The 18,911-nt window shown below is 39.4% G+C and overlaps 1 protein-coding gene across 1 annotated transcript; it reads left to right on the top strand. All coding sequences in view use genetic code 11, as the record gives it.

The window, feature by feature from the left end:
• Positions 1-9,630: 9,630 nt before the first annotated feature.
• On the top strand, positions 9,631-17,859 carry EGR_00795 (hypothetical protein; the record flags this gene model as incomplete). Its single annotated transcript, XM_024490044.1, has 2 exons — positions 9,631-9,745; positions 17,765-17,859. 2 exons carry the CDS (start codon positions 9,631-9,633, stop codon positions 17,857-17,859), a joined length of 210 nt encoding a protein of 69 aa, XP_024355447.1.
• Positions 17,860-18,911: the final 1,052 nt, after the last annotated feature.

The following is an 18,911-nucleotide window of genomic DNA, read 5'->3' as shown; positions in this document are numbered from 1 at the left end:
CGTTCTGGACATAAGTAAAATAAGAGAGCAAACAATCTAGTTATCTGGTCTAAGATGACCTACTCTTTTCTTTTGAAGATCAAATACTCTAAATTCAAAGCTCAGCAAAAGTAAGGCCAACCAAGAGCCATTTAACAAGTCTACAGTAAAGACTCCGAAATTCAGCGTTGCCTCATTGTGCTCGACATTATCAATGAGAAACAAAGGCCACCATTAAACAGTCGATTTTAAGTGCTTATTTTCTCGTTGCACTACGAAGTGAACAACTTTGTGCATATGTGCACTTTGGTCCTATACTCTACTTCAGCGCTGTGCCTTAAGAATACCACCGACAGTGTGTCCAAGTCGCTGACTAAAGACAAATAACTTGTCAAATGACTGCCTTTGAGACTAGATCTGTAATTTAAGAAGGGACCTATGTCAAACAATTACTTTGGTGGAATTTAATTAGACTTTTAGGTAACACATCTCTTTGACTGCCTTTTCAAAGTGGTTTCAGAACTAATAATAATAAACTACAGCTAGACTTTGATCCTAACCTTTTTTTCGTAGTGCACGCCTCAATACTCCATAATGTCGAGAATTGAACAATCGTACCTTTGTTTTTTTTTAACTAACAAAGGATTGCGAGACATTTGTTTACGAGAAATGATGGAAAATGAGGTGACCCTTAGTGGATCCACAACCATAGATCCACTTTTGCATTCAAGTTAGTATGAATGTTTGCTATAAATGCTGATCACACGGCACATTTATGACACCTTGAGCCTTTCCAAAAGTCATAGGAAGTTAGAGTAGTGTGGCAGAAAACATGCATCCGACGCAGGAAGGGGTTGAGAGGCTGCTGACATGAGACAGAAGCCGTATCGCTGAGCGAAGGTATTATCTGCGGAGACTTAGATGTCTGCACAGTCAAACGCAGAGCTAAACGAACTACCAACGCATTCAAATAAAGGTTGACGATTAATACACTTGGGTGGATGGCAGGAGAATACATATTCTGCCGCTGTGGGAGTTTAACTAGCAGCCTCACCATTGGATGCTAGCAAATGGATAGCAAACCAATGTAGAAAAGATTGACTTGCCCTACTCCCAGTAGTGTTTACCTTGCTAAACTTATAACTTTAATCCTATTTATAAACCATTAACCGAATGTGCAGCAACTAGCTCTGAAAAATACAGGACTATCATAATCATGCAATTGTCAAAGTATCGTATTTTGTTATCTATGTTTCCCACTATATTTCAATTTTATTTTGAAACTTAGGCCTTCATGTAAAAATGTGTATGATTAGGGGCTCTAAATTACGCTTCACAGCCATTTCCAATTCTATAGCTTCACCTCATATATCCACTTAATGATTATTTGCTATTTTGGGATGTATTTGCATCAAACTTACTGCGGTTATGCCATTTAAATTTAACGTGTTAATAATTTCCACGCCACTAGACTTGCATAACAAGCGTGCGAACAGCAACAATCCCAAGACTTTGACGTTGAACAAACATCTACATTAATAAAAATCCTAGCAGGCTACCATTTTACAACCTGGCTTTCAGAAGTAATGAGTAATATCCCCTAGTTGGCAAATTAATCAGCTTTTTCCTCAACTCAAACAACCAGATGGAATATGGCAATGTCGCTTTTGGTAATAGCTTATCTTGGTGTGGATAGCGAGAGCCTTATAATCAACATCAACACAACTTCGGGGCGATTCGGAGATGATCGTTCGATGACTAGTGGCATTCTGCACGGCCGCTTAACGCTATAGTTTCGCTCCTCCACGCTCCCCTTTCTTCCCGCAGAGCTGACTCAGAATGCTAGAGACGGTCTGCGTTTTACCAGGCCCTATTTTTTAAACATCTTGTCAATGTGACAATTTTGCCCTAGTTTTTAGTCTTTTGACTGCTTTAACCACCTTCATCCAAGGTGAGGGAAATGCACTCACTTCTGAGGGGGCTGTCCTGCCTTTGAAAAGCTAGGCGGAAAATATTTACTCCTAGCTTTCATCAGTTTAATAATGCGTACCAAAGTTTGGCATGAAGGGGTAGGCGCAACTACCACTACGGATTAGCTTGACACTGCTTACTGAGGCCAGGTGCATCAAAGCTGTGTACCTTGGAAGCCAGGAGGTTATAGGGCATTCAATGAACCAAAAGTAACTCACAAGTCACCAGGCTTGTTGTAAATTAAGTAAAGTGGTGCAATTACAGAATAAATCGTTCAAATTCAGATAGCTTCTTTTAGTATGGCTGAAATAATGCTATAGACAGATTTGAAAAAATCGTATTAAATGTGTAAATACTCGAAAGGTAATTCAAGGTTTTCATGGATGTATTTATTCCACAGATAATGCAAGTTACCCAGACTGATGTAAGTCAAAATAATGCTCTTGACAATAAGTAAAATTTGCCTTGACTAGAAAGATCACGTTATCATGACCGTCGATCTCAGGTACATTTCTGGCTCGGCAGGCATTAAATACCTTCAGAAACCAGGGGAAGAGGGATTGTGAACTTTGTGATGAATATGTTTTACTGTGCTCCAATTATTAGCATCACTGGCTGAGCAGGTAATTTGGGCTACAGCTTCGAACCCATTTTAGATGTACTTGTTCGAGGGGCGTAGTAACAGTGTCTGCGTGCAATGTGTCTGCTGCAACTGTGGAGATGCTGATTCCTCATGACGTCCTTGGATTGGACTCCGTTGCTAGCATCCTTACTCATTTACATCATAAATCTCTCTCAGAATAGAGAGTCAGTTCGTAAAGTAACACCTGAACATAAGGACAGACAGCTTTGTTTCATAACGTTGTAGATGGCGTAGAACTGAATAAGGCCCGATATGTCTCGACTTAAATGAGGTTGAAAAGAGGGAAAGTCGTCTCTACGTCAACAGCCGGTCTAACCTAATACACTAAAGTAAAATATTAATCAGTTAATCCTCTGCAGTCTTGGGTGGTCTGTGGATAGTCTTAATCTTTCGGAGTCTATGGAAAACCGACGATAGTTATTTGTGGTACTTTCAATTTGAAACTATTATTAAAATTAGTGTTTGTAGGTGCAGTGGGGCAAGCCTAGCAATGAGGCTTCTAATGTATTAACCATGGTCATTTCAATGCCAATCCTGAGTCGTTTTACAACAATTTACCTTAAATATTGCCATCAAATAAAGCACTCTTTTGAGAAGAATCTTTTTCAACAATAATGCAGTGGTATGAGGAGTAAAATAGAGGTCAGAAATTGCACTATCAAAAACGGTCGTACAGGTTCGAAATGGGTTATAGATAGGGGGTCGTTAAAACCATATTGCTTAGTGTACGGGAGTTTTTCGATTTCCAGAGCATGACAAAGTGGAGTGTTCATGCATTACACCTTGCCACTGGATGGTAGTAAAAGTTACCATTATGTCGGAAATACCTGACGTAGATCCGGGATCAAAAGCTCCCTCGGTAGAGCAATTCCATGCATCACTTGTTCAAGATAGGCGGAAAGACGTTCAATGTCGGTACTTTGTGAAAATACCATAGTCTCCCAGCATTTAAAGACGCTTTGCTTTCTTCCACGAATGGCTAGACTTCATCCGCAAAAAACAATTCAATGACATCTTTGAGGATGCGTTGTATTTTAATTAAGTTTAGGTTTCCGCAGCGCACTTTCACCGGTCGTGCCCTGAACCTTTTACCATTCTATTCTTCATGTTCCTACCTGTCGAATGGCCACAACCAAATATCGAGAGTACGTGTGTGCATGTTTGCGTGCGTGTTAGGTGCGAGAGCTAGGCTAACAATTCACCGCCACATTGAATTACAAATAAACGGATTGCTCTTGACTTAGAATCCACATCTCAAGCACACACTTAGATGTGGTGTCACAGGCCAATGGCAACTGTGACCATTCCAAGCGTTCCACTGTAAACGAAGAGAGAGCCCGAGTTAACTGGCCAGTACTGGGTAAAATATAAATTTTTGGGAATCGACGGATCCAAAAGTTTAGTTCGCGACTACCTGTAGAGGTAGCTAAGACGTCCATAACAGCGAGTGCTCGAAGCAAATTTAACTTAATGAAATGTGCCCTTCGTAATAATATGGTAGGGCAGAGTATAGGAAGGCAAGCGTGTTTGTATAGTCTACTGGTAAATGTGGAATTGAAACGTATCGGTAAGTTATTTCTTAAAGGTTCGTGCAAAATTTGACCCTTTCTAAGATAGTAACCATTAATTAAACTGGAAGTCACACAAAACAAATGTGACCAGGATGCGACCACTAAGTGCACTTTTTGTTTTGAGTTTGTAAAGCAACTAATTTGGATTGTGCAATTTAGTGGCCAAAGCACGCGATTTTTTGGGTGGTAACAAAATATGCTGAGATGTTCCTAAACTTTGTAACATCAATTTGAAAGGATTCACTGACTTCGCTTGACAACCGCTTGTGCACATAAATCTGCAGAAAAAATTAATACCCTGTTTTCAGAATTAAAAATTAGTCTTATCAGCTTTTACGCGTTCTTAAAAGCAACTCCGCCATTAATAGCAGCTAAATGGTGTACGAATGATTTGAAGTGTTTCCTTTTTTTCAGTGTAGTCCAGATTTATCAAATTAGTTATGATGTTTCTACTAGAGACCAAACACTTGTACCCTACACCCTATAATCACTTGAATGGTTTAATACCTATTTCCCCCAGCAGCGATAATAACTTGAATGCGTGTTCTGGCCGGTCTGAAAAGGAACGAAAAATAGATCATTTACGCTGACGCGAGCAAGATCATTTAAGCCGCAAGTGTGATTTTCCAGCTTAGCTCATCAATGTTTATGCTTTACCAGAAGGCAGTGAAAGACTGGTCTTATTTGAACGACCAGCATATGATACATGAGCATATTTTAGACCCAGCGCAGTAGTGTGCAGCTAAGTAATGCTATGTAGGAACCAGGTTGCGGCATGATTCAGGCAAAACCTTTTATTTGGTGTGAGGTTGGCAATCGACAAACACTGAATGTGGTGATTAGTCATGAGGTGAGAGCGGGTAAGAGAAATAGAAAAACAGGCACCCACTCATTATGCTGCCGTAACCCGTCTGGAGCGAGAAAGCAAATGCAACAGGAATATTTGTCTGTCCGTTTTATGTAAAGATCGTGGAAAATTATATCTGAAGCTCCCGAATTTTGAACTGTGCCACTAAGAAATTGTGTTCCAACACGTTCTGAAGAAAACTGCTACTTAAAAATACGCTTTTTAGCATTGCGTCCTTTTATCTAAACCATCTTTGTGCATCACTTTGCGCTATTAAGGAAATTCTATTATTCCGTAAAGGGAAAGTGACAATTTGCAGAGCTCGGCTACCGTATATTAGTTCTACATTCCAACTTTGCATATGACAAAGCTAAATGCACCAACTTCAATACTTTTATCGTTTCTCAGTATACTTTTATCATATTCTTGCTTACAACCGACCACTGTGATTCACGTTACTAATAATTAATAATAAAAAAAGATCAGTCATAGAAATGGTAACGTGGTGCACGCGTAGAACTAAGTGGAGAAAATAAAAAATTTAACGGGGAAAAATAGTTGATATTAGTATCAAACTCCCTAATTGTCCATTCTTGTTCAGGGGATAAATGCAGTATTCCCAATTGTGCAGGAGACTTACATGATTTGGATTTGGTCAAAATTGTGTCAGCAGCTAAATAAACTAAATCTGTCATCCCAATTTCATTGCAATGGAATGGCCCCTTATCTGCCAGAGTCGTCTTCAGACCGCTGTTTGATCTCTGACCTCAACTGCTTTTCATAACCGGACTAAGCTTCACTTAGCTTGGGGGCCTACATGTGTATGTGTTAGGCGCACATCCTTAAACTTTGGAAAATATTCGACAATGGAAAATACACAAATGCCTCCTATAGAATGGTTGCAAAAACAGACATTAAATGACATGATTGTTGTTTGGGTAAATCGTAAACACTGTTTATAAATATTTTTGTAGGAAGGGCGATCACTAACTTCATTAAGTTATCGTTTTTTGTTTACAAAGAAAACTCGTGACCACCGACTGTCGTCGCTTTCCTCAATCAAAACATGGCAAAATCACCCGAACCGTTCGTCTTGACTTTGCTGACTGCAATGGCACGTTTGTCAGGCCGGACCAATGTTGACGTAAGACTCACTAACAAGTTTCGAACAAAGTGGTTCAAAGATTATTTATAAACTATTAATGTCCATCGCAAATTAAATACCGGCAGAATTTGATTAGAAGCCAGAAGTATATTTCAATGAATGAAATGTAAGAGAATGGTCCGTTGGTATCCGCTACTTTATGGTTATCGCGTACAGGGTAAAGGATAATATTTCATAGCCAGTCAAATCAAAATGACGCATTTAGTGTCCCTTCGGATGTTGCTTAGCAGACTACGTGAGGAATTTAATAAGAAAATAAGCCAGAATAAATTCATGCTACCATGGATAACATTAATAAATTAAGAAACTGGATAAACCTAAAAATGACGATTTTAATAACAAACATTAACATTTTGATAGCGTTGCTGCTATCAACAACAGTGGTGAAGTTCGTGCCTACGATCTTAAGTGGATCGAAAATGTCAACCGAAATGGTGATTACTAACGCTAAAGATGGAAAGCTAAGCGCAGAATATTGGTGGTCGCGTTCTGTATTAAGTAGTTGCAAAGATGATATAAATATGCTTACTGGAATGTTTGTGTTCATCATTTAATCAAAAACTAGTTTCTGGCCTCTTAAATTAGGGGCTACGGTTGGGCTAGCTGGGTAAAACTCGGAGGGTAAATGCAGGAGCGTAGCTAAATGAGTGTACCTAAGCCTTTGCATGAACTCTTCCCGCTTATGGATCGAAAAACGTCGAAATTTGGTCCGTTGGTAATAGGAATACTATCCCTTGAGGGGTTGTTATTAAAGTACCTATCTATGCTTACTAATGGGATGAACAGGAAACATAATAAACACAAGGTTTGAAATACCACCTTCACCAAAGAAAGAGTAACATTAACAGCTACACCTAAACTTGGACATAGTTGCAGTATTGACAATTGGAGTGACATCTATCGGAACAAGTCAAAACCAAGTAGTAGAAAACTGATTATTACTGCCTGTTTCAAATAAGGAAGATTATTAGGATGTTTTACACAAAACTTTAACGCATATAACTTGGCTCTGTAAAAGGTGTTGGGTAAAATTTAAATATTAAGTTTGTTTGCCTTATTATTCTAAGTTTGGATGCATCCGAGTTGTCACCATGGCAAAACACAAGCCTGCATTAAAAATAGGCGTAACCGGATATCGTGTCGGAACTTGATTTCCCGTTACACGGATTGTGGCTAAAAGTAATCGAACTAAATTTGCAAGATAACTTCATCTTGAAACTCTTTTCTACATGTTATCAAAGAAGATGTCGTAGGACGCTGATCGTAGATCGCCTCTTCCCTGACCCTCACACTCCTAGAACGCCCAGACTGATTTGGTTTTGCCATATTTATTGCGTAAAGAACTTGGGGGAGAGTGGGTGCAAGTTTAAGAAGATTTGGACACGGAACTTTCCTCCGGATTGTGGGATGTTGGCTCCTCCTCAGTCGCAAGGCTCTATTCTTCTGCCCGCCTCCTCTCTGAAAGGAACATTTACGTAACATAAGTATTGCAATATAGCTGGTAGGCCTTCAACGATCTCATGTTAATAGGAGAAGGATTATAATGGCTTCAACATTACGTGGTAATATAAAGTGGTAAAATGCAAATATATCGTTCACATTTATCGCTTTAAGCACGAAACGCATTGGAAATGTGCTGCTGATACTGTTCAAATTCGATGAGTGGCAAAGGGGGCTTCAGACCACTCTCTCAAAAGGGTAATCTGACTTTCCTCCAAAATTTAAACCCCTTTGTGTCAAAATCCAAATAAAGTGATTGGTGATTTAGCAAGAATATGTGTTTTTGAATTTTGGTGCTGAATGATGAAGTGAATGATGCGCAAATCACCAAAATTAGAAGGAAGAAAAAATGGACACGCGTTCCGTCTGCCCGCATTGCAGGTAGCAGGGAGGTCCCGAGCTCCATGCGCTGTCCGACGTGGGCACCGCACATTCCTTCCTTCGAGCACTTCAAGGTGACTTCGCTTCGTAGCTACAACTGAAATCATACCAATGTCGCTGTTCGTCGCAGCGAAAAATGAAAAATCCGGTTTTTGCGAAAAGGTCAACTACTTTTATGCATGTTTGCTGCGATTTGCGTGATTAGGCGTCGTCGTCAGTCTTACATGCACACACCATCAGCTTCCGCAAGTCCTGTGTGCGTTCATTCGGTGTGTGTGTGTACGTGTGTATCTCAGTATACACAAACAGGACCGTTCGTGACTAATTCGGGAACCGAATGAATCATATTCGACTTCATTTTTTGCGCTTATTCGGGTAGATTGTTCGTGAATGTGAAAACTGGAGACTCTATAGGTAGACTGACTTGGTCACACATTCGAGCTAGCAAAGATTATCTTCAACAGCACACTAAACATGCCAAAATTATGCAGCGTAAAAAATTAAAATATTGGGCACAATGCCAGCCGAATTGACGTAATTGCGATCCGAGACAATATTCGCTGACCTTGTGTTATAGGCCTGACTTTAAAATGCCTTCGCAAAATTTTTTTTAGATTTCACTTTCTACAGTTTCGTACTAATTATGTTGGAAGACTGTCCCTCACTGGTGTAGGGATTTATGGTATGAATAATAGTGCAGGAAATGAATATACTATTTATTAAACATCTAACACCTTGAGAGTTAAGCCATCAATCAGAGTCATCAGTCGGTTCGATTCAACCTACGAATACCTCTGCTTATTTTATACGCATGGAATATTTGCCTTTTCGAATTCGTCTATAAGCAATTCAACGTGTTCATTGTAGACGAATTCCAAGGTCTCCTTGATGAAAATACCTTTCTTACAAATAAGGGGAGGCCCAATTTGAGCAACAGAAGCGCCATATTGCAACAGTCTGGTTTTAGTAATCTTTGAGTCCTGAGTATGGTTTAAATTGTGGGTTACTTAGGTTTTGTTATAAAGAATGGATTGCGATAAATTACAGCAAGACCGTTGTATTTCTCAATTATTTGTCAGATGCATTAGCTGCCCAGTGCGACGCTTCAAAAATACTAGTGGGGTGAAAGTAAATTGCATCTACATGTCAATTATCAGAATCAGAAGTTCAAAATGAATTGATGCATCCCGAGCAACTCCACCAATTTCCAAGACTACCCTTCAACGAGGATTAAAGCTTGTAAATAAATCGGGACAGTCAACTCGCGTATTGGCAACCACTCTATTACCACAGATATTTACATTAGCAACTGATCAGTGTGTTCATTTTTGCTAAACCTTTCAACCGTAGTAACATTTTGTTTTATTGGTGAAGTGAACTTTGCAAGACTGTTGCATTGTTGCGGGCCAGCCTGAAAGTAATGCTTATTTACGGAAGCCAAACTCACTAGTCATGTTTACTTCCACACAATAGCAAATAATGTGACTGTTTTAACCACGGGTAAAAGCTTGCTGTTGGGGGCCAAGAGGTACTTTTAAAACCGACCTCCCTGCAGGCAAAGCTCCCTCCTTAAATGCCAGTCCGGAAGATCACCCAAGTGAATGTGAACGGCATTCGCACTACCCCACCTCCTCCTCTTCTTCCTCTATCTCCCTTACCCCCCAACCCGCCATCACCCTCGCAGGAATGTACGTCTGCGGATTTCCTCGTTGCATACAAGAGAAGATATGGATTAACCACCTCCATTTTCTTCACGAAGTATTCTAAATGGCGAACGGATTAGATCTAACATTCCTCTTGTATCATAAAACATAGCCTGGGCGTTCGTTTGTGCCTGTCTACTAGGCAGTCTTGTTGTTTATGTATGTAACGGATCGTTCGGAATTACCATTTATTGGTACAGTAAGACCGGTGTAACTTCTTTGAGGTTGTGCTGATTAGTTCAGAAAGGAGTTGTTGTAAGATACCTATTTTATTTAAAAACCGGACTCAACTTTATGTCCACATACAAAGAGACACAAAAGAAGCCCGATTTTTCCCTTATTTAGGATCTGTATTTCAAGTTTAGGTATAATTTGGGAAATCTTTGCAAACTGATAACAAATTCTTAAATTTGAAGTAGTTTTCAAATATAAGTCAAATTTTCATTGTTTTTTTTGTAGAAGGCCACCAAATGTAGCGATTTTCAGTGTAAATACGGGCATATACCGAGATCAAATCGCACGCACCTATAGAACTTGAATCCACTCATTATGAATTTACGCAACGGAATAAGCCCACTGATTATTAAATGTATGCTTGATTTGAGGGAAATTAATGGCAAATAATGTACAAGTTAATAAGGTTACGCATAAGGCGGGGTGTACTGTGTCGGTTTTCCCTCAGTCTTCTGGATTGAGCAGCTCAAAGTATAAAAATGGGTAATGAACCAGTACAGGTAATCCTACAACTTTTTGCATCTTAAAATCTCACCTGTTTCAATATTTAAAGGCAAACTGAAGTAGGGCTGAACATTAGCATAATTCACAAGGCAGACTAAATAGTGGGCCGTAAATCGGTTCCTGTCAACCTGAGTAGCAGTAGAAAGCGTTTGGACTCACCATCGCCTCGTTAGTAAAATTACAATCAAATAACACCAGCTTCAGTGCAAATTCCAAATAATACCATCAGCACTAAAGCCCCGTCATCAAATCTTTCACTCAGTATAGCATGAAAGAGAAAAAATCACGTAAGGTCTAATAAAGTTAACTACTAAAAGTTAACCGTTTATTCGCATTTAATTCATAATCAACCACTGTAAACCTGACCAAATAATCACTATTCTTTCTAAAGTACGTTCTCACATGCAGCCACGTCTACGTGTTACTAAAGAAGCCATTATAACTGGAGTATGGGCTCTAGTAGGCACTGGTACACCCACTGGAGACATTGACACCGTTACCGCCGATGGCTTCAAAAAACAACGTTAGGAGTGAAACCAGAAGAATATCTAGTTACAGATATGCTTTGGCAACAGTACGCTGAAATAATACGGGTTTCACAAAACTCAATGATAAAAAACAGCCCCATTTGAAAATGCCTAAAAGTGGATCGTAATGACATTTTAGAAGTGTTGCTTAGTTTACTACAACGGGCAATATATTTGGGACAGTTTGGCCAAGACAGCTAGATACTTGCAGCTGCGTTCAGAATTTGTTGCACAAGTTTTACTAAGAGTGGTAATTTGCCTCAAGTAAAAACCCTATAAGTGGGCCCGAACTGGCAATTCGGGAGCTAAACTGTAAAATTAGGGAAGCAAGTAGTGCGTACAATAGTCATTACTTGTGAGAAATTTGCACATGAAGAACCGTTAACTATAAAGGCCTTTAGAGAGTCTGAAAGTTTCCCAATAGGTGGAACTTGCGAAACGTTAGTCGCGTTGGTCAAATAAAGGGGAGAGCGGGTTACTGTTTGCCACTGAGCTTTTTGCTCTACCTCTGGTACTAGCAGATGAGTCTGGGGAATTACGCCTCGTTCACCCCTGTACCCTGTTAATTAAGGCCGCTGCCCTTGGATTCTAGTGCCTACCTGGAAAACCGAGATGGATATAGATACGGTGCTAACTAAAGTGTAGTCGATACATTAATAACTATGGTATGGTCGCATAAAAAGTGGGTTTTTTCCGCTCACGCCTGATTGTCTTATACCGACTAGCGCACAGCGTTTCGTGCGAAAATTGAAGGAACTCCTTTGAACAAATAATCGGAAACAACATTTCATGGGATACGATGAGATAATATTGAATTTACTTTATTATGTGTGAACTTAGTGATTTTGCTTGCAACAATAGTAAAAACTGGATTACCAAGTAAACTACATGTTTTTTTAACACATAGGACGCTGTTTACCATTCTTATTTATCAACATCCTTGTATGTAGTGGCGTTAATGGGTTCATACACTTGCAACTTGTCCCCGTAGAAGAGATGGGTTTTTGGTGCTTCAGGAAGGAAATTATGCATTTGTTATTTTATTACCTAACCGTAGACAGAAAGGCGTGCTGATTGAATCGTGGCGCAGGAGAAATGGAAGCACTGCAGGTTTTGACTTGCAAAATAGACGACGGCAACAATGTGATCACCGCTTCATTTAGTAAAGACGTAATGATTTTAATGCAGCTCTCTGTAGTACATGTAATTTAATACATCATGCTTTTACAAGTCGTATCACGCTAGTACCTACATAAATTGAAGGATGAAATCCAAAAAACGCGAAAAAGAAATAAATTTCGTCAGACTTGTTTTGACACAACGGGAAAAGTGCATGATATATACCCTACACTATTGGACTGGAAGTTAATTTGAAGGAAAAATACGCAAAAGGATGTAAAATTCCTTCGTATTTGACATTTGGAGCTAAATTATTTGTGAGCCGTTCTCATCTAACAATCCGAATTTTCCAATCTTGAGGAGGCATAACTTTATACAACTGACATATTTCACGTCCACTAATAAATCAGATACATTTATTGTCATACAGTGTAGCATAATGAAAAGGCCTACCATTGCTTTGAAAGCCCCTTGACTAAGTTCGGGCCAAATACCCACACAATCTCCGAGTTGTGGGAGAAGATCGCTTAGGACGCCCTTGAATACACTAACACGTTATATTACAGGAGACTTCCAAATACTCCTTCTGACTATGGTTCCATCATGGCTCAAATAATCGTGATCTGGGGTTAAAAAGAATGCTCATCAGTACCATCGTAAAATTGCTAAATAACTTTTATGCTGCCATTAACCGTGGGGCTTTCATAGACCTACAGTAGTTGGGCTTCCTAGACGAAATTTAACAGAGGGAAATCCGTCACTTTTTTTATACAAATTTCCTATTGCTCGAGGATCGAGTGAAAAAACGACTAGTGTTTTAATACCGCTTAGTGCAGGACTCATTTTATCCAAATAAAATTAAATGACTTAATGTTGAGATGGAACATTATACTGCTTTACCATTGGGGATGAAACTGTGCCTAATGAAGGAAATGAGTAGCTCACATGTTCGTTAAATAATTTTCTTGATTTACTATGCTTATTGCGGTAAACTGTTTCTGTTACACTCATCTACTAAGGACTTCCTCAGCGACTATAAGTAGATGCTCTGCAACCATGTTCAAAATTCCCAGCGAGAATGTGGCATAGTATAAGCAACTACTGCCTGTCTAAAGCTGAAAAACCGGAAGGCCCTTGTGGTCTGTGTTTTATTTACAATAAAATAGCACGATCAGAAAAAAATGAAGATATCTCTTCAAAAAAATGACATATCTGGTGTTCACGACTCGGTTTATGAAAAGGTGTCTTGTGAACTTTTTACATTAGTAAATGTTCTCATGAATACACCACTTGGATACGTTATGGAATGCAAAAATGACAGTAACAATAGCAGTGGGTCGGTTTGCGGGTAGGCCGAAATAAACTTACAGGCACACCAGTGTTGCATTACTTCTGTGCGCTTAAGGTTGCTGTCCGCCTATGGCAATTTAGTCTACTGGAATCCCAGTCGGCCTCCTTACGGCATTGAAGGAGCCGTAGTAAGTAGACAATTATTCTACTCATTCACATCATTCAGCATCAATGGGCATTTTCATCCATGGTGCTATACGACTAAAGACAGGAAAAATAAATAGGCACATGCAAACCTAATTATGGATTCAGCTAGCCCAAGGGAAAGATCCATCATTTACACGGATGGAGGGGCGTCGTCACCTTTACCCATTATCGAAGGCGGCTCTGACGTCGTGCACTTGCAACGACAGAGAGCCACAAACGTTTAAATGGTTTGCTGACAACCTGCACACCACAACGATTTTGCATTCTTCTGTTCTATTAGCACCATTAAACAGTGAAAAGCAGTGCTTTGTTCAGAAATGTGTCCTGAAATTCTTATAACGTACAAACGGATCAAGAGGACTTCGGCGCTTTTCTATCATTAAAACAAAATACCCAGTACTATGGACTGGAAAAAGCTAAAATGTAAAAGCCCCATCAAGCCTTAGGTTGTTTTGTGGGATGCTATGTTAGTAACAGTTCTCAATTCAAGAAATGGTCCATTAAATTGCTTTAATGTCTTTGTGAAACCTCAATTTTCTGATAAAATATACTTCTGCTTTCTGTTTATTTTGATTTTCATTCAAAAGTGTTTTCACCACCTGGGTCCAGACAGCTTTTTGCCAGCTGGGGTAATTGTGAGTAGTCACCTTTAATCCTCATGGGTAGTAAAAACGGATTAAACGATGCTTCAAAACAATTACTGTATTACACTTAAATACTGTAAGCCAAACTGAACTGTAGAAAGAATGTATTTCTTGAATACAGTCTTTTTTCTTTTATTCAATAGGCCGGGGTGAGTCTTCGTTTCCCATTTTTATCAGTTTCACTGGATATATACGGCTGTCTGCAAACCGAAACAAACAGCTAAACCGATTGGGGTTAAATTTACTCCTAAAAAGGCTCTACTATATGAAATTTTCTAAAACTTGGAGGAATTCATTGAGTCGTGTAGATTAATTGCGTAAGATTACTGTAGGGTTTCGTAACTTACGCGCGGCCACTTTGCCCTCTTCTCTCCTGACGATGGACTTGGGAACTAATTCACTTCATGAAGAGTACACAGTGCCGAAGATAAATGATTAACTCTGCATTTGCAATAACCAAAACTTACTATTTGCCTTAGCTTAGTTCCACTGAAGCGAAAAGTTTTTTGCGAAGAAAAACAACTTGCATCGGGACAGGAAACAGACAACCAGTAAAGTTTCGAGAAGTGATATTTGAGGGTAACAAAAAGCGAAGGGAAATTTATGTCTTCTCTTCCATTTGAACGGAGCGAAAGTAAAAAGTGGGCAATATCTTACAATTGCTTTTACACACTTAAGTAGTCTGACAAGGTGTGCACCTATCGGCATATTGTACAGCTTTATTAATAAAAAATTGAAATAACAATGCACTGATTAAGATTTTTAAAAAGTGACAATTTACACTTTATGCCAACTTTTTGGATATTTTGCTGCTTCAAATGTTGCCGAAATGGTGAAGGTTCAACTTTCACATTCGCTTCACTTGTCAAAAACTGCCATGGGCATCGTGTTTAGTCACCACTAGAAGGACCACCACTGCCCCCTGAGTGACAGCCCAATAGAGTTTGTACTGGAGGTCTCAATGCACATCCCACCAATCCCATCAGACACTGTCTACCCGCCCTCTCTTAACTTCATCACAATTTTCAAGAAAATGACCTTACCCAAAGTCAAAGTCACCTCGTACAAAGGGGAGCTTTGAGGTCCTGCGCAAGATTGGGCTTTGTATCTGGGCGGAAGTTGGGGCGGGCTCCCATGCCGTCTCGTCATAGGGCTGGTTGTGTTTTGTCTATACGGTATCAGGATCTTTGAACAGCATTAAAAGTACGGCCTTTGAACTGGTTTTCATTGAGGCATTTTATCAAAGATCACACGCCATGGTGTAGAATGAGTTTTATGTACCAATCCTAGAATTTTTCGTTTGATTCTTGTGTATATAAACTCAATGTGAAGGAGCTTATGGACTGGAACTATGCCGCTATCAGTAATTCTGATCCCTGTCCATGATCCTATATTCAACCCACCTGAGCGGTGAAAGGTTTCACTTCAGGACTCCCCACTATCTTATGAAAGGATGCATTTAGTATGCTTATATTTAATTTAAGTAATATAAAAAGAAACCCAAGGGATCCTATTTCATAAAGAATTTGAAATACGATACTCATGATGGTTTTGTGAGCAAGAAAATCTGATGGATTTTAATGCACTAAGCAGTCAGTTACGCAGAATAAAGTAGTGACAATTACGAAGTAGGGGTATTGAGCCTCTGACACTTAATGGACCTAATATTTTGGCACAGCTCTCCGAGGTGGGCTGAAAACCTCAAAAATACAGTATTATTTGAAGCATTGGTATTAAACCGCAGATCAGGTGGCGGATAACTGACATTAACGCCATTTAAAAAGGGTAGAGCAATTCGGTCAGGTATAATTAGGATAAAAGTACTAAAAAACTCAGAAAAATTTGAGATAACTCGTGTTGCTAGATGACTCATTGTAGATATTTGCTGCGAATGTGATAATTGTGTGTATATTCGTTTTTCGTAAACAAGCCGGAAGCAACTAAACCTTCAGTTTTGTTGACATAAGTTATTTCCAGAAACTTCCTTTACACCGGAATGCCACATAAGTTGCCGCTGCAACAGAAATAAAACTCGTCGCTAAAACGCGGCAAAATAAGTGGTAGATTTTAAAAATATATGGAAACGTTTTTGACAAGGGGATTGAAGTCCTAAGGGTGATTACCAAGTCTAAGATAGAACTTCGCTTTACTCAAATAAAACGACTGATAGATGTGATAATATAAAATTCATCGCCTAGCCTCTAGTTGATCATGTTGGGGCAGTACAGCAGAAAATATAAGTTACTGTTATTTTGTTTTACGTGTGTGGAGCCTTTCCACTGCACCAGCCACACCCATATTTACTTAAAGGGAGGCAAGGGGACAGCTACCTCGGTGTTACCGATTTCGCAGTGACTCATGCCGGGGGAACAAAACTGCGTCGACATTCTCACAGGTGGTGGTGATTGAGTGGATAAGTTGAGGCTCAACTAAAATGTACGTAGTATGCATAAAACAAGTCATCCAGTGGTCCAGTACCCATTTCCATTGAACTAAAGTCGGAGGTTATTTAGTTATTTGTTCTACGTGATCTGCTAATTTCTAGAAAGTATAACCCTCCAATTTACGATCAGCGTTGTGTAAGCGATTATAATCGTGATAATCACAAATGTAGGACATCCGGGTTAATTTTACGCATTTGTTCAGAAGCTAATACTTTTTCTGTATACAGACTTACTTCAAAAATAGCTCCAAATGATTTGCTTTAAAGCCAATACCAATTTCTCCTCTAGTTTCACTTAATTTGGTTCCGCTATGAAAAGAGTTAAGTAAGAGCACATTTCAGTTTGTACTATGGCAAGGTGGCTTCAAATAAGTCATTTAATGTACGTTCATGAACTCAACAGAAAGCAGGATCCGCCTTTGCCATAACGCGTATTCCGTTAGAACAAAGTGCTTCTGTCGATATTCACAACTTACTTGTGTTAAAAGCGTGCCCATTGAGATCAAGTAGTCTGTTTCGACACTTTTATGTTCATCTCATGATTCATTTAGAAGTCCAGACAATCTGACGGGGTATACCACTCCAAGGTGTACCTGATCCTCTCACTTGTTATTCTCTTCTATCCATTTTGCTCATTACCGCTGTCTTTGGAAAAGGTTTTATGATCAGGACGCCTTTCATGGGTATGAAGAATCAAACTGCTCCTGCAAATTCTTAAAACTTTCTGCTTCACATGTCTCCAGTTAATATTCAAAAAAAATTAGAGAAATAACCATGCTCACCACAGAATGCTTAGTGATTTGCTGCCTTATTCAGACCAGTCAATATTACCTATGCCGTCTTTTGATCAGTATCCATTGAACAATCAGAGACACTGCATTCAGTAAGAGTATTCTTGTGACCTTTGCGTGCTGTTGCTTGTAGGGTCTCACGTACTAGGGCAGCAAATTAGTCACATTAGTTTAATCGCATGTCGAAAGTAGAACACGGAATTGGGCGGTCGAAAAGTCTAGGTGGGAAACCACGTTTATTCCAGTTAGCCGTGATCAGCCAAGCGAGCACGCCAATGCCCTGCAGGCTAACGATGGAGACAACAAGTGTCATTTGGTGATGACGCCAACGGCAATTTGAACAACGGCAGCAAAACAATAAAAGCATGAGAATAGCTAACCAAATCATACAAAGAATGAGCACCAGGTGCTGTCAATCCAGGTAACTGAATTTGTTATTAATGTATAAAACTGAAATGGAATATCTCTAGTTAAACTAACGTTACGTGACTAACGTAGTATAACGTAGCTCTCTAGGGTGACTTCCCTGACCCTCACGCAAATGGTACCATTGATGGAAATTGTCTAAGTTACTAAGAGCACAATTTTTCGCAAATTGCCAAATTTCTAGTCGATGTTAGGGAATGAAACCCAAATATTCACCCACATACTTTAAAAAGCAATGCATAACACCTCAGAAGGCTTTAACCGACGTCGATGTGGTGGTTCTGATTGTGAACCATATTTACCCCACTTACCTGTTGCAACATTATCTATTTATTTACAATTGACCACGCAACAATCTCCGGCAGTTGTCAATGCATAGTTGATAGAATTTGCCTACCGTTCAGTTGCATCAAGGACTATGCAAATGTAGAGTTGGATTGTGGTGCTATAAATTATCAACACTGACTTTTGTGGTCATAGCAAGAGTTAAAGAAGGGCGAGAGAATTTTTGTTTTCCTCAAAAGCTGTTAGGCTGTGTGGGGAATGGTTAAAAAGTGCATGCAACCAGCACTTACCGAATGTCTTCTTTGTGCCCATCCCGGGTTCATCAATATTTACGTCCAACGGAAGAAAGCCTCGTTCCCAGCAGCTGTTAAAGACACTATCGCCTCCTAGACAGACGTTTTGCTACATAATTTCGTTCACCTATTTGTGTAGGCGTAAAAGAGAATAGTTCCCAGTCAATTTACATCTTTTAGGGTTGCAAATAATGGTGGATCACTTAAGTCACGTCTGTTATCACTAATAACCTATCCGTTTTGGCAAATTAAAGTGCGAAACACCCCGCACATCCCTTAAACTTACACCTGTTACTTTGGAGTTCACAACTTGTACAATAAAGTCAGGTAATTAGTGGAAAAGCACAAATTATCAACTTCTTTGCCACAGCTTTTCCTTATACTATTC

Source organism: Echinococcus granulosus, assembly GCF_000524195.1.
Source record: "Echinococcus granulosus chromosome Unknown EG_S00003, whole genome shotgun sequence".
Lineage (NCBI taxonomy): Eukaryota > Metazoa > Platyhelminthes > Cestoda > Cyclophyllidea > Taeniidae > Echinococcus > Echinococcus granulosus.
Note: the sequence above shows the minus strand (reverse complement) of the source record. Positions and strands in the feature narration are given on the sequence as shown.